This window comes from Jatropha curcas, chromosome 5 (assembly GCF_041381405.1).
Source record: "Jatropha curcas cultivar XTBG-Jc1 chromosome 5, XTBG_Jcur_1.0, whole genome shotgun sequence".
In the NCBI taxonomy this organism is placed as follows: domain Eukaryota; kingdom Viridiplantae; phylum Streptophyta; class Magnoliopsida; order Malpighiales; family Euphorbiaceae; genus Jatropha; species Jatropha curcas.
This window is the reverse complement of record NC_143155.1, coordinates 26387875-26403839: the sequence shown is the minus strand read 5'-3', so window position 1 is coordinate 26403839 and position 15965 is coordinate 26387875. Positions and strand designations below refer to the sequence as shown.

Here is a 15965-nt window from a genome sequence, read left to right as displayed (position 1 = left end):
TTTTTTTTTTTTTCTCTTTATTGCCATGGAGGTTTGTGAACTGGGCTAGCCTACTTTTATAACTTAAAATTCCCGAAGAGACAATAGTATCAGTAGCACATTTTCCTATTATCTTTATAATTGACAGAAATTGACAGGTATATCATGTATGTCAGAAGTAAAATTGTGATACAATGTGGAATCAACCAAGTATAAGAGCGATCCCTTTCTAGTGCTTGGGATTAATATTTGAGAATGACCAATCACATTTTTTTATGATGCAACTAAAATGCAGATTATGAAGAACGGAGAACGAGAGTGCCTCATGGAATTGACAGGGAAAGGAGCTCGCAGCCAAACATAAAATTGTCTATATTCGTCAATTTTAATAGAGACTTCCATAGCAGAGAATCTATAGTGTTCTAAAAGCTAAACTCCGTCTTTCTCCTTCCTTTCTGTCTGAGCATCCGAGTAAAAAGAGCTTGCGTAAATAGGAAAAAAATCCAATAACGAGAGCAAAATCTCCACTTGTAAGAGAAATCAAACAAAACCAATTCCATAGATAGCAAAAGAAGAAGGGCATCTTGCAGTTTAGCAGACAGTTCGGCCTTTGAGTTTTTAGACATACATATCAGAAGCAACTGAATGTAAAACTCTTATGACAAGGACAATTTATTTTAGTTGATATTGGCATAAAAAGGAAGCACAGAAAAAAAAAAGTTATCCGAGTAATTGATGGGACCTGAATAACTTAGAACAGGATAATCTTTCACAAGGGGCTCCTAACAGTTTAAAATCCAGTCTAAAGCCAGTGCACAAATTCATATCACTGAAGTTCCACATTCCTTTCCTTACACAAATTTCCGAAGATTCTCTTCAGATGGAACTTCAAGTGTTGCTCCAGCATGGTGATTATCAAGCTTCATCTCTGCAGAAATAAGTATTGGCATACACAATACTGTTAGGTTACATTGAATTCCTACTCATGAATTCATTATAGTCTGTAAAAAGGGCAATTTAACAAGCAAGTGGTGTGCGTGAGAAGACAAGTGATTAAGCAAGACAAACATTGCCATAACAACGCGTAAGAAATAAAAGATTGATAATGAGAATAACATTACCATAGCCGCCTCGTTCGTTGAGCTCAGCTTGAACGATCATGGTAGAGATGAAATGGGAGGCTTCACGTGCTTCTTCGAGGAGCCTTTGAATCTCAGTCTGGGAAGTCACGTGACGATTCTCCTCGAATTTCTTCCTCACCTCAGAGGCTGATGCGTTCAGCATCACCGAGTCGCCTGCGAAAGATTTCCGAGTTGCTCGTAGTAGCGCTCTGTACGCGATCAATGCTTCTCCACTCGCCATCTCTCTCCTCTTCGATCTCTGATTGCCGGCGACCGCGGGGATTTCTCGCTCATTGGCTTATATTAAATTAAATGACATTCGAAAACGCCGCTGTTGGAATTGGTTTTTCTTTTTTCTTTTCTCTTGTTTTTTTTTTTTTTTTTTCCAAAACCACGTCGTTTTAACTTGTACAGAACGACAAGAACACCACATTAGACTCGCCCTATTCCATATAGTATGCCAAAGGATTTGAAACGAATACATGCATTTAGCACCCACTATGAAGTTAGTTACTGTTAAAGATTATTTTTAGTTTAGCTATTAGTTCAGTTATTTAAGAATTTGTCAAAATTACTAGGCACCTGTCCCCCTTCCATACACTAGAGATACATGAAAAAAAGAAGCTAATTGTGGATATATTTGAAAATGTTTACTAAGTCAAAATTTTTAAATGGCTACCAAATGAATTAGAGAAAATTCTTATTTCTGCATTTTTGTTTTATATATACAATGTGCATCAGTTCTCATCGCAATAAATGAAAAGTTGGTGCAACAAGAGCACTTCATCCAGTCCATTCAATTCAAGATGAGCTTCACATATTATGTTAGTCACCAACAAAGTCAACAGATACACAAGTATAATTAGTTTACAGTTATACAACACAATACTTTCTCATCATAGTAATACAATGTTGTTTAATGTAATGCACGTCCAGAAGCCTTCATCCGTATGACGGCACCAAAATGGCCAATCCCGGCAGAGGGAAGTGAATGCCACAGGCAAGCAATGCATAAAATCCCATATTACTTTTACCATTATCAAAAACACCCGGGGCAAATATATATATATATATATATATATATATATATATATAAAAGGGGCTCCCTGAGGGCAAAAATAGCAACTTCAACACACAATTAGTCATCTCAGTGAATCAACCATTCGACTATCATGCTTCTTGCGGCGACACCTGTAATGGGCCTTTTGATCTGAGAATGTGTTCTCTCCTACCATCTCCATCTTAGAATTCATACCTGGCACATTGAAGGGGCATAACAGTAAGAATCGCAGTCAAAATTTCAATAGTTTGAGAGAAAAAAAAATAATAATAAAAAACAGCTTAAACCATTCAACTTTAGCTTGGCAGAAACATTATTTTCCATTTTTCAATTTTAAAGAAATTCTGGAAGCTACATTCCAAACTTTTCTTATACATTTAGATGACTGGAAAAGGTTTTCAAAATCTACTGGGACTAGAAAACATTCTCGAACAAGTTTTCCAACACTAGCTACCTTCGATAGGTAAATGCATCTTTTCCATGAAAATGAAATAGACAGTAGAGATAAAAAATTGGAAAAGAAAATGGTTCCTCTGACATAAACACTCCCGTCAGATTCCTCTAAATCTCCATTCAATTATCTAGTTCCTTAATTTCTTTATGAGAACCATTTCCATGTGACGGAAAATTGGGAATAGATTCCTGATATCGAAATATTCATTTAAACAAAGAATATAAGAACAGACAGACATGACCTGAAACAGCTATAACTTAGAGGCATTGACAAATGCAGACTGGCAACAAAACCAGCTGAGGAGAAATAGTATGAAAAATCTACCTGTGTTTTCATGAAATTTCATGTTACTCAAATTTCCATTGCTAGTCTTTCACCAAAACAAGGTGCTAGGGTCCAACTTATACAACAAGGCGCTAGGGTCCAACATCGAAAGGAGGCATGTAGTAGAACAGCATTCAATAATTTGGGGACCATAACAACATTCATACCAAAACATGGGCAGAAGACGCACAAAAACTTTTTCCGTTTTTTATAAAAATGTACTCAACAGCAAATATTAATTTACAACACCCAGTTTTTTGTGCAATATGCAATTCTGAAAAATAAATTTACCATATGTTCTTGCTTTTAAAAGATTGTTTTAAGAAAACAATAATGTCTCACATTACGGCCACTGCTGCTGTCCCATTCCCACTCCGTCCAACCACTACAAACACTCATAGAGCATGCAAGTCTTTATGACCCTCCAGACTTTGTAAGGCAATGCCTTAGGCACCCATCAAGATATTTCCATCCATATTAAGTTCAAACTATTCAGCTTATCAGAAACCCTAAACATGAAGATGATATCCTCCACCTTGATAAAAGGAAAAATTTAGGGGAAAACTGCCAGACTGTTGCCACAGCATTCTAAATAACAAAGGGGTAAAAGAAGAGTTTTCACAAGTAAGGTACGAGATAACTAGTTTATTCGTCAGCCCAAAATAGAGAACCTTAGTGTTCTATGGCTGTTGCATGAAATGTCCAGAGAGCCAGAATGTAATCATTCACTATCAACTACCAACAGGCAGCCATTCCACAGGCTTTACTAATGTCAAAATCCAGGTGGAGCAGTGGCTCGCTCTTTCAGCTCAAGGTTTTAATGTGAAAAAATTAAAATGAACTAAACCCACTGAGACGAACTCTTTCTCAAAAGAAATGTTTAACAGTTCAAATAAGTAGCCTATTTTGTAGAACTGACACTGTAATAATTTGCTTTTTATTAATAAAACACCAACTGCTCAGGCAGTTGTGATAAAGTAGCAGTCACTATATTTATCTAAAGAGAGCAGATGCCTACTAATCTAGCATCCACAGATATAAATGGGAGGAACAGAAAGCAATAAACTAAGCTAAAGAAGTACCTCCAAATTGGTCGCCCCAAAACAGCAACCTGGCATCTTCCTCCTCCTCATCAACCTCATCCTCATAACCAAACTCCGCATCTCCTCTATATCCTGGTTCGCTCCCATATCCAGATTCATTCCCTTGAGAATCAAAATTCCCAAATTGACCAAACCCACCACCAACACCCAAATTCTCTTTCTCCTCCCTATCCCTCTCTCTCTCCCTCCTTGATGAATTCTTCGCTTCGCTCACATCCGATGCCCAATTAGCTTCCCCATTCCCAAAAAGCTCACCACTAGAATCAGTCCCCACCGCCACCGGAAAATCCGAGCAGGTACCGTGAGCAGCCGACGCCCCAACTGAACAACACCGTCGAGTTCCACTTCGATCAGAACTCCGACCAGATACAGACCGAGAACCTCGCCGCCGTCGTTTACGAGCAATCAGCCGTAAGGTCCCTCGCTTAAAAGGACTAGCAGCGGCACCGATGGTCTTGTCGTCATCAATTAGTGAGAGCTTAGAGATGTCGATAGAATCAATGGTAAATGAAGTGGTACGATCAGAGAGACAAGGGCGTTTAGTGAGGGTATGAGAGTGGAGAACGTTGGTGGGGTATGGGGGCTTAGGAGGATCGGAGTCTAGTGTTTGGAAGTGGAAAGGTCGCCAAGAATGAAGCTGGAAGGTGCAGGAGTCAATGGAGTGGCGCGAATCCAGGGTTCTGTGCGACATTAAATCGGAGATAGAAAATAAGAGAGATTTTGAATAGGATTTATATATCTGATTCTCCAATTTTTATTAGATATGTCGTGGAGGAGGAAGAAAACTGGCGGACACAGAACCGGAAGCGGGCTGACTTGGTAGGAGAGAAGCAGGGAAGCTTCGATGGTAGCTGTGATATTTTTCGTCTACAGAATCCATGCACCAAGCCATTAGGGAATTTTCAGCCGCTTGGCCCACTCATTGTCGGTCCATAGATCCATAGGTCAGGTCATCCCGCGAAGTTATTTTTTTATTTTTTGAGAAAGACCCCTACGATATTCTTGTTCACGCGAAAGCTATTTATTTATTTACTATGTATATAGTATGGAATAAAATAATATTATGAATCATACCGGTGGTTCATCTTTAATTTTTTTTTAGTTTATAAATTAATGAAATTTTTATAAATTATAGTGCTTAAATCGAAATTTTTCACCTTCCACGTAAGTTAATTAATATATTTAACACATTACATTTTTAATCATAGACCATCTTTTTTATTTTAGATAAATAGTTCATTGTTAAAATTATTAAAATTTATTTTAAATTTTTGATTCAAATAAATATCATATAATATATTTATAAGGCATATTCACAATATAAATTCAAATATTTTGTTAAAATAAGAGCAATCAATTTTATTTGATTAAAACTATAAAAACTGCCCTTCTTTCCTACCTCAAAATATTTTATATTTGTTTTATTTCGTTCCTCATTTGGACGGTATAAAAATTCTCTACAACCCAATAAATATTCAGAAGTTAATTTTGCAAATAATTATACTTTGATAGGGAGTTCAAACAATAAAAAAAAAATTTGACGATGCACTAAATTGGTTTCTTACAAGCGCAGGTCCTTTCCAGGCACAAAAAACAGCCATCAATCATACTAAAATCTGTACTAGTTTGATATTGTTATTGCTAAAATAATAGTTCACTGGCCAAAAGTCAGAAATTGTTATTTTGTACCAATGAAGCTACATATGTTTGATTTTTATAGATCTAAATTTGTTGCAATATAACTTTTTATAGATCTAAATTTGATTTTGAAGCTACATATGTTTTTGAAATTTGTTTCCAAAATAAGTTTTAAGCCTATAAAACCCAAATTAAAGAAGACTATCAATTAGCCCCAAAAAATTGTTCCAACTTATTACTGATCCAAAAAAATTTTTTTATTAGCAATAAGGACATTAACCAGACCTGCACCGCATATCGGGTTATAAGGGCATGATTATGAACAAAAGCAAATTTAGGATAACTAATAGTGATTATATGCTCGTATTCTATCATTCATAAATTCGTGATGTCCACAAATAGCATACTTGCAAAAATTTAAGATCTTTTCTATAAGGTTTCAAACGCTCTCATGAATGTATATGCACAGCTTTTCTAGCAGTCAAAACCAATCTGCTAAAAGCAATGTGGTTTTCCTCTCAGCTGAAAATCAGTAAGGTCAGACGAAATATGTAAAACTAAACCAGAACCAGTACTTGGTAATACCATCATCGTACACTCATGTACTCGAAGTCAAGCACATTAGTCTCTGATATTTACAATCTAATTTCAAAACAAAGCAGCTGAAGTCCTCTATGTACATCCATTAATATCATTCAGACATTTGCGAAGTGCGGCTGCATAGTCATCAAACTGAATGTCAGTAGGTGGTTGAAAGTCAAAAACGTATGAGATAGCCTTTGAGGCCAGCACTGGCTTCCTAGTTGTGGTTGTATCTTGCAACTCCCCTAAACTTGCTTCATCAAATGGAAAAGATTCTCTGAGGAAAAAGAAGCTTTCTCTGCCTAACTTTTCCACCTAGAATAAAAGATTGCCACACAAATTCAAGGAAAATATGCTATTAAATGAGCATACAATAAAATAACACTGACAGAAGGAACACACAAATGCACCATGTAGGATTGGTTAGCAGTACAAATTTTCTTTCCGTAAATCTGGTTAGCAATTTAAGCATTGAAAGTAGCAGAAAAAGATATGATCTGTTAAAAAGAAATTACCTGTAACAGTGAAAATCTGATATTGTTCATGGTGATGATAACTCGAAGTTCATATAAGGAGTCAGCTATAATTCTGATGGATAAATACTCAAAGAAATTTTGTATATGAAGTTTCTGCTTCTCCAAATTTTCAGCATCGCTATTTAAATTAGGGAACCACAGAATGCACTTAATTTCACTCCATGGAATGGGATTCTTTGCTGCTTTGGAAATGATAGTCTGGTATGGGTGACTGAGACCCCACAGAACTCGGACATCCCTCAATGACGGATCAACTATGGAGCTGCCAGACGTACATGTAGTACATATTATTTTGGACGGATCATAGTGGCGAGCAAGAATCGAGGAGAAATGCATGTCAGTATCATCCAGTAAAAGGATGCAACCATCCGAAGATGCTGGAAACAATTGTAGAAAGGTGGCAGCATTGACATCATCATCTTCCGGCAGGCACGGAATAGGGTTAACTGATGATATTGATGAACCCAGATCATGGGAGAAGTGACAGGACTCTCCATTTCGACAACCCTGCATATCCCACTTTCACAACCTTAACATATCATGCAAAACTTTGAAATTGGCATCAGATTAAGCAACAGTTAGAAACCTAAGCAGAACTTCCCAAAAAGAGATTTGTACACCCCCAATACAACACTATCAAGGGGCCCTAACTAACAGTTGAGGCACATATGAAGATCCACAGCGCTTCTACTCAGGATGTTTTATTCTAAACCATATGAACCTAAGCTTTTTTAGTAAATCTCAAGTTCATTGTCATCCAGCCAAACAAGTCTATGCCAATAAAATCATTGTAAGTCAATTAATTGTTACTATTTAACCCCATTTTTCAATAAAAAATAAGAGCTGATTTTAGTCAGAATTCAATGGCAAAGACAAGTTCACTTGGTTAGTTATCAAAGAAAAAGCTTCAATCATAATTAGCAAATATTCCAATTTTATGGATTAGAATGCAACAAGCACCAATCAAATTTGAAATTGGAATTGCAATTGCAGAATGATTATATACAATACAAACTCCCAACAGAATATAGTTAATTTTACTATCAACTCAACGCTACTAAGAGTTACTCCTAAACTAGGTCAGCGTCAGCTTGCATGAATTCATTTCCTTCACCTTATCTTACTTCATAAAAAGCTCTTCATTTCAAACTAAAAGCTTTCTGCAATTTTTTTACCTCACTGTTTCTTGTTCCTATGAACCCTTTCAGTATATGGAAGATAATTCTGCACGATCCAGCCTTTTTAATCAATGTTTTCAAATACAATGAAAATAATAAAAATTGCACCAGAAACCTTTGGATGGTAGGCAACTTAGCAAATTACAAAAGCCAGAGTTAAAAGCTGCCCAATAAAATATAGTATGAGGTACAAATAATTTTAAAGCAAAATAGAATATAAAAGGTGTAGAAGCCAAATACCTGTAAAGAGAAAAAAAAATTGCAAGCAGGTCTTTTCGCATCAAGTGAATGAGAAAATCTGCATTCACTGCCCTTGTTGCAGGATCCATCAAGAAAATATACACATGAGGGAGCATTCTCATTGACATGAGATACATCATTGTAAGTATAGCTCCCAAGATTACGAGTTCCATCCTGTGTTAATTGAGCTCTTACCTGATAAATGTAACAAGAAGATGAAGTACCAATTAGCCTGTCAACAATAATCTAAATTTAAGCCCAACAATAAGCCTATTTACCTCTTTGACAATAGCTGAAAAATTTTGAGCCACGTTAATAGTCTGAAAGTGAACAGAAGAAACAAAAGGTACAGCACAACATTTTTTTGTTTCACAAGATAGCTCATTGTGCTCATCATCTGCAGCAACAGCAACTGTATCTCCATCTGGCTGATATTGCAGAAAGCACACATGGCCAAATTCATATGGATCATAGTAGGTTGGTAGGCCATCACATTTACCCAGAAATCTGGGTCGAAACTGGTGTAGTGAATTTAGTATGTCTTCATCTGAAATAAAAGCACATAAAATGTGGCACTAAGCTCGGAATAATTTTTCTAGAGGAGATAAAAAAAGTGCAAAAAAGCACATAAAATACGGCAACTTGGAATTTTTTTTTTTTATTATTTTTTTAATTTTTTTACAAGAAAGAAAAAAATAGCAAAGAGAAAAAGATAGTTGAAGATTAACATATGTTTCTGGACCTAAAAAGAGTAAGGTCATATTTGAGTAAAAGAAAAGATACAAAAACTATAATGCTAAAAAAATCCTTACACATATCGGACACTTGATGTAGTGATGATTGTATAAGATTATGGAACAAGCACCATTCCTCTTCAATCTTTGGAAGCAGTGATGATGCAGCTTTCATTTCACTAAACGTAGAAAGTCCTTTCAGGTGTTCCAGCCGGTGCTTATCCTGTGTAGGAAGTCATAAAGCTCAAATTTTATATTAAAGCTCTATTCTAACAAAGCCCACTTGCAAAATGTTTACCTTAAATACACGTTGCCAAAACTGATATGCATTCAAGTTTCCAATTAATATCATCTCCTTTCGTCCAATTTTTACAATGTTGTTACAATCACCACCAAAGTAGCGGCAAGCATACTGTGTAAACTGAAGTACAGTACAATAAACTTATAAGACAAAACTGATCAAACCATAAATTTACAAAATAAGTTCACTTATTAGGCAATACCAAAGGTTCTTCTCCAAAAGGGTGAAGAATTGGTAGAGGCTGTAAATCCATCAATATACCCATCAGAATGCCTTCACGCAAGAGTCCAATATCTCCAAACTTCAGTAGAAGAACAGAGGCATCAAAGGATAATGAGAAGCTAGCAAGCAGACGTCCGTAAAATGTAGGATCATACCGGCCCCGTGCAGATGTTCTGGCCAATGCATTTATTTGAACAAGCAAGTTTAATGCATCTTCAATAACCTGAGGATCTGGAGGATCCAGAGCCTTCTGCAACAAAACTAAATCGAAGTTTCATAAATTAAATTAGGATCCTATTCAATTTTCAGCATATTCATCCTAAAATATTAAAAGAGCAGTTCAAATACATTCACTTACAATTACAACCAATTTACACTACTGCTGACAACCACAAACTTACCAACACGTTTCAAAACTACAGATAAAACAAGATCAACATTATAGATAATGTATTCATTCTATTTGAACTATCCCCTTCCACCTGAGAAAGAGTGAGAGACAGAGACAGAGACAGAGACAGAGACAGAAACTAAATAAGATTATCAATTATAAAAATCAGGTCCGAAATTAGAGCAAAAAGCCAGTTAAATTTCAGCACACTTGTGTTTAATATGACAGTGCAGAAGTTACACTAACCTAGAGCAGGTTTATGGAGAGTACAAAACTCAAAATGCAGCTCCAGCATATAGAGTTAAGCGACAAGATCTGAGATAACTAGCAGCATGATTCTGTAGTTTGAATTTTGCTATTACTTGAAAACAAACAAATAGGTTCACATGTGATCTGTGGAGCTAGTTCAAACAAGAAAAAGAAGAAGAAGCTAACACAGATGGTATCATGAATCATGATAAGCAAGGTGAACAAACGCCAATGAAGGAGTGGAATTCCAAACAAATCGAGTTGAAATGTGATTTTCAAACATTTTAAGGATTCTTCACTTCATGCTTTTCCCAGAATTATGAAGAAGATGCAATATACCCATTTCCCAAGCCTGGGATCTGTGGAGGTGATTAACAGTGTGTGTAATGAAAAGTATATACTAGTCAGTCTGTTAAGCAGCACTCTAAGCTGTATGATTTCCAACTTTGAATCAACAATACCTTTGGGATCATTAATGGCTTTAGATTCAGCACAGCAAATCAGAAGTACTTGTTGCCGTAATGACAGCTTAAGTATAGCTGGAGACTCATGCTCCTGAAGCTTGTTGAAAAACGATCCTGTGACCAACCGATAAATATGGCCATCACAAGTTCTTCCAGTTCTCCCCTTACGCTGGTTAGCCTAAAGCATGATTTGAAATTTATAAAAGAATAAAATGATGAAACTTCAAAATCACCTTAAAATTCCTTAATACCTGAGACTTAGAAACCCACACAAGCTCTGCAGAATCCATTTTCTTTGCTGTGTCCCAAAAGACTTGCAAAGACCGGCATGAATCAATGACATATGCTACTTTGGGTATTGTCACGGAAGATTCTGCAATGTTTGTGGCCAATATCACCTATGCACAAGAACTTTCAAGTCAACAACTAGAACAAGGATATGATATGGAATTGTCACACTTGAGTACAAAATTTATGGGTATATCCATTCGTGAATGAAGAAAACTGAAGATTTACGCTCTATTCCACATAAAAGAATAACAACAACTATTGCCTTAGCCCCAAAATAATTGGGTCAACTATATGAATCCTTTGTTTCTAATATCCACTCTAATCAAATTAATAGCAAGGCAAAGCAAAATACAAGTTGAAAAAAATTTTAAAATACTTTTTTTGTAGAAAAACTTTTTGAATGGGAATTTTAAAATCATTTGATATATTAACAAATAGAATAAGCATAAGAGGGTCCGCTATATGAATTTTTTGTCTCCATTCTATTATGTTCATAGCTATATCCTCAATAATATCCAAAGATCGTAGATCCTTCGCGACAAACTTCCCTCCGAGCAGTTCTAGGTCGAACTAGTTAAACTAATTAAATTGACAGTATCTTGCATATGGACGCATCTAACGGAAAATCATCTAAGTTAATGCTTATCATGCTACTTCCACCAAAAAAGGGGCATGGAAATTAAAAGAAAAGGGAGTAAAAAAACGCAAAAGTCATTTTTCAATATTTAATAATGAACAGAAAGTGCAAGTAGCAAAATGTAAAAGCCTATACAAGATGGAATCAATTGTAGTCATACCTTACGATGCGATTTCCAGATTTTCATAGCCATGAGAGCTTGTTGAGTTTCAATGCTTCCATGTAAAATGTGAACTTTAAAACAGGAAATAAGAGGCTTCAGAAGGTACCACTGCTGCTCCAAGTCACGGTATGTAGGAAGGAAAACCAAAATACTCTTTTCGATGTCTGGTTCATTTTCATGAATGTGCATGATCAAATCATAAATAAGTTTGTGCACTTCTTCTTTAATATCAGCAGCTGCCATAGAAGGGCTTGGTCCTGAACAATATCTTGTAGCCAGTAAATCCGAAGTTATTCCAAGAAATTCAGTTATCTGTTCAGAGAACAATGAATCATAAATTACAAAGAAGTATCAGATAGTGAGTAGTGACATTGACAGCTTAAGGTCACATGTATCAAAGAAGAGACAACTATCGTGGCACTCATTTTTTACAGTAAATCCAAGATCCTGTCTAACAATTTCATATCAATTGGCCAAATAGTCTCAAATAGTGACATGATAAGCCCTTTTTCCATAAAATGCATGTGCAGTGAGCCAGTAAGTAACAAATGATTTATTCCTACAACATGTTCTGACAAAATTTTGTGAATTCAGGTTTGAAGGATGCCACATAATTATTTCAAATCCTACAAGTTTAACACTGTATGAAACCCACTATAACTATGTAAATGGTAAAAATAATTGAGTTAGGGCACTCCATCCCATATAGTTATGTCATCCAAAACAAAGCAGAAGAGAAGACATACATATAGCAGCAGTTTGATACATCCAATCAATTTTGAGCAATTCCACAAAAAAAAAAAAAAGAAGGGAAAGGGGCGGGGAAGGAGAGTATTGCGTGATGGTTGGAGCAAGGGAAACCTCAAGAAAATGGAAAGAAAGGAAATGATTGCCTGTTCAAGATATGAAACTTTTCTCTGAAAAAGGGCTTGCTGGTTAGAGCTAGGGATTGCAAGCACTTCAACCCGTTCACCTCTGCCAAGATCTTTGAAGAAATCTCGGTATCTTCCAAAATCAGCAGTTGCAGACATCAATACCACTCTGGACAAATCAAAAGTTCATCAGACCCTCAGGTAACATAACCAGAGAGAACTGACCACGGACATAACAAGAGATAATGTCTATTCTTATAGATATTAGCTGAAAATGCTGAGTTTACAGAAAATAGTGAATGCACATGCCAAGAACCAAAAAAGCTTTGAATTCAATTGCTTAGGATTGGCATGATGAAATTAAATTATATGGTTCAACTTCACATATGTAAAAGTGATACATCCACCTCAGATCATTGTTCTTTAACAGAAACTGCTTCACACAGACAAGAACAAGATCGGACTCAACAGATCTTTCATGCACTTCATCAAGAATAATAACTTTGTATTTAAGCGCTTTCAACCCTTTTTCTCTCATTTCTTCTAATAAAACTCCAGCAGTTTTGAAGATAATCTTTGATCTGCAAGATAACATAAAGAAAGTTTGTGTAGAGGCAACAGGAAATTTATAAATGCATTTCTTGGAGAAAAAAAAAAAAGGAATTGTCAAAGAGTAACTAGTAAAAACTGACGTCAAAATATGGCAAATGTCTCTACATCCTAAGACTTTGGCCTCAATGGCAAACTGGAGGGGGGGGGGGGGGGAAGGGTTGGAGGTTGGAGAGAATGAACAGTACAGAAATTAAAGGCATATATTCAGTTATTTATAAGCTTCACATCACGTGATCCCCTCATTGAACCAAGTTATCTTCAACTCAAAACAAAAGTACCTTGCTGATAAGAGCTTTGAATGACCTATATGATATCCAACCTCTCCTCCTAGCTCGCAGTTTCGAGCCTGTGCTACCATTTTAGCAACAGCAACAACAGCAAATCTCCTGGGTTGTGTACACAGAATCGGTTCCATGTTTTCTTCCAAAAGAAACTGTGGGATTTGAGAGCTCTTTCCTTGAACATAGAATTGGAAGACAAGTATGAATATCATATTATAGTAAGTCGTAAATTCATAATGACATTTAAAGCAATTTCATGTGATTCGACAGTTAACAACACAAATTAATCCTATATTCATCACAAATTCCACTAGTTTAGATAATTGAAGGAAATGAAGATGATAAGAAACCATATACTTGTATCCGTTTTTTCATAATATTTAATTTTCCTGGAATGATAGTAATGATAACATATACAAATTCTTATTACTCCAACGAGGCGTCTCGTTTTCAAAAATAATAATAATAATAACCAGGCGTCTCAAATAGAAACTAGTGGTTTCATCTACATCTTCCAATAGAAGGAGTGGCCATGTAAAATCAGAGACAATTTTTCATTATCATCTTTTAAAACTCGAACTCAAGTAACCAAAATCAAAATTAATAAACCAATAAATAGAAACCTTGCATTCTTGCCATTTCAGTTCCATGAAGTTGAATAATATGTATTTCAGCTCTCCAATTTACAAGGCGTAAATAGAAATTCGAATAGTCCCATCCAGTGTTACCTCCTTCCTTTTAGTGTTTCTCAGAAAACAGTAGGACGTTACTAACAAAATTGCAAACGTAGATCAAGAATCATTTATCTTTAGTTTATTCTTCAAAATATTTGTCTGATTAAGAAGATAAACCAGTTACAAACCTTTTTCTATTTTTCTTTGTCGACCACTTAAATAACAAAATGCAACCAGATTTCTATTTTACAGTCAAAAAGGAAAGAGAAACAGCTCAACACCAGAGAAAAAAGAACACTAAAACAGAGTGATCACAACTTAAAAGGGATTTTAGGAAAATACCACAGCCAGCCTCGCCAACAATGAGAGTGACACGATTTTCCTTGATTTTCTCTACGATTTTCTCTCTGAGCGAAATCACTGGAAGAGACGAGAACTTTGGTTGTATAAATGGAGAAGAACGCGTAGAGCTAACCGAAGACGTTGGAGACGACGGGGCGTCCATTTTTAAAATCCTCTGCTCTCTTTGTGTTACTATCTGTTTCTCTGCTCTTCTCTTGTAAATTAAAGGGCGGAAATGGAAAGAGACCGTATAAGGCAATGGAAAGTATGCTACGAGTTTGCTCTCTGTCTCGCGCCACGAACCTTAGTCCGTTTCGAAGGAAATGATCAGGGAAGGTTAGTTTCATGCGAGCTCAAATAGAGTTATGCACGTTATTGGCTTCTATTTGCTTTCTGTTTTTCACCGATTCGGGAATGGCCATCAAATTGTAGGCTTACGACTGCGTTAGATAGGCGCTGAGCATGTAAGAAGAGCCGATCTCCTTCCTTGGCACGTCAACAGGCCGTGGGCCCACGTCAAATCCGTGGGAATATTTTTTTGCGGGTCCGACATTACTGTTGAATCTTGACGACTCACGACGACTCTTGTGGATGGCCGAGATCTTATTTCCGCACGGATAATTTCCTCAGCATACTGCGTCATTTACTTTGTGTTCAAGGAGACTTTTACTTTTGAAAAATAAAGCAAATTATAGTGTAAATAATGGTGATAATTGCATAATTAGTTTTCATAGCCTTTTTTGTATTAATTGGTTTTCTAATAGAAATATGATATCAATTGCTATTTTTTTTTAGGTTATTGTTAAAATCATTTATTGGTATAATTAAGGTTTTTCTTATTTTCACTTTTAAAATATATTGCAACATTATTATATTTCCTCTTTTTTTTATAAAAATATTCTTTCTTAGAAAAATGAATTTTTAGGGAGCATTTAAAAGACTTCCAAAACCATGAACGCAGATATAAATATTAATCTTTTATTATTATAATATCAAATCTAATATCTATATTTTTGGAAGTTAAAAAATATGATATTATATCCATCAAAATGCGATAACGATAGCAATTATTCAAAACATTCAAAAAAAAAAAGAATTTTTCATGGAAATAATTGAAGCATTTATGTAAAATTAATTTTAACACAAAAAATATGTTTTTAAATCCGAATGGAATAATTCAGTGGCAAATAACACTTACAGGGTTGATCATCATGACCTACGTCATGAATTCGATCATTCGCAATGTAAATTCCCCTAGGTTGATCCATTTTTCTCTAAAAATATGGGCCTGGATACCTCATGCAATTATTAAAACAATAATTTGATATCAAAGATATTCGAGAGATAAATAAGCTATCATTGGCCATAAACATGTTGGACTCGGATAAATTAATAGGTAACTCATCCGTGGTTCCATAATATTAGTTGTTTTAATAATGATCGATTTTATTATTTTATTAAATATATTAGTAAATATGTAATTTTTAAAATTATACTATTTAGTATTTGCATTATAA

At 35.5% G+C, this 15965-nt stretch overlaps 3 protein-coding genes across 4 annotated transcripts; all 3 read right to left on the bottom strand.

Annotated features, from left to right (window-relative positions):
• Nucleotides 1-507: 507 nt before the first annotated feature.
• LOC105642528 (complex 1 family protein / LVR family protein) lies at nt 508-1425 on the bottom strand. The gene is made up of 2 exons (XM_012227378.3): nt 1101-1425; nt 508-907 (listed from the first exon to the last, which is right to left on the bottom strand). Exons 1-2 carry the CDS (start codon nt 1339-1341, stop codon nt 831-833), a joined length of 318 nt encoding a protein of 105 aa, XP_012082768.1. The 5' UTR covers nt 1342-1425; the 3' UTR covers nt 508-830.
• Nucleotides 1426-1895: 470 nt separating this feature from the next.
• Nucleotides 1896-4982, bottom strand: LOC105642527 (LYR motif protein). Its single transcript, XM_089720922.1, has 2 exons — nt 4021-4982; nt 1896-2355 (listed from the first exon to the last, which is right to left on the bottom strand). The coding sequence occupies exons 1-2, from the start codon at nt 4730-4732 to the stop codon at nt 2243-2245; spliced, it is 825 nt and encodes a 274-aa protein (XP_089577048.1). The 5' UTR covers nt 4733-4982; the 3' UTR covers nt 1896-2242.
• A 1101-nt stretch (nt 4983-6083) lies between these two features.
• On the bottom strand, nt 6084-14874 carry LOC105642526 (zinc finger (CCCH type) helicase family protein). Of its 2 annotated transcripts, XM_012227374.4 has the most exons (14): nt 14449-14874; nt 13430-13607; nt 12947-13120; nt 12561-12708; nt 11665-11979; nt 10828-10974; nt 10574-10754; nt 9453-9733; nt 9248-9370; nt 9028-9172; nt 8494-8762; nt 8216-8410; nt 6777-7304; nt 6084-6576 (listed from the first exon to the last, which is right to left on the bottom strand). In XM_012227374.4, exons 1-14 carry the CDS (start codon nt 14609-14611, stop codon nt 6352-6354), a joined length of 3072 nt encoding a protein of 1023 aa, XP_012082764.1. In that variant the 5' UTR covers nt 14612-14874; the 3' UTR covers nt 6084-6351. The 2 variants fall into 2 exon arrangements, with proteins under 2 accessions (XP_012082764.1, XP_020538355.1); XM_020682696.3 differs by lacking the exon at nt 12947-13120.
• Nucleotides 14875-15965: the final 1091 nt, after the last annotated feature.

What these genes read in the sequence shown, in the direction of transcription:
- LOC105642528 (XM_012227378.3), bottom strand. Translation starts at nt 1,341, where the DNA reads ATGGCGAGTGGAGAAGCATTGATCGCGTACAGAGCGCTACTACGAGCA. An exon ending in CAACGAACGAGGCGGCTATG is followed by an intron (nt 908 to 1,100) that starts GTAATGTTATTC and finishes TTATTTCTGCAG; the next exon opens with AGATGAAGCTTGATAATCAC.
- LOC105642527 (XM_089720922.1), bottom strand. Translation starts at nt 4,732, where the DNA reads ATGTCGCACAGAACCCTGGATTCGCGCCACTCCATTGACTCCTGCACC. An exon ending in TTGGGGCGACCAATTTGGAG is followed by an intron (nt 2,356 to 4,020) that starts GTACTTCTTTAG and finishes TCAATGTGCCAG; the next exon opens with GTATGAATTCTAAGATGGAG.
- LOC105642526 (XM_012227374.4), bottom strand. Translation starts at nt 14,611, where the DNA reads ATGGACGCCCCGTCGTCTCCAACGTCTTCGGTTAGCTCTACGCGTTCT. An exon ending in AAGTTTCATATCTTGAACAG is followed by an intron (nt 11,980 to 12,560) that starts GCAATCATTTCC and finishes TTCTCTGAACAG; the next exon opens with ATAACTGAATTTCTTGGAAT. An exon ending in ACATCAAGTGTCCGATATGT is followed by an intron (nt 8,763 to 9,027) that starts GTAAGGATTTTT and finishes CTTTTATTTCAG; the next exon opens with ATGAAGACATACTAAATTCA.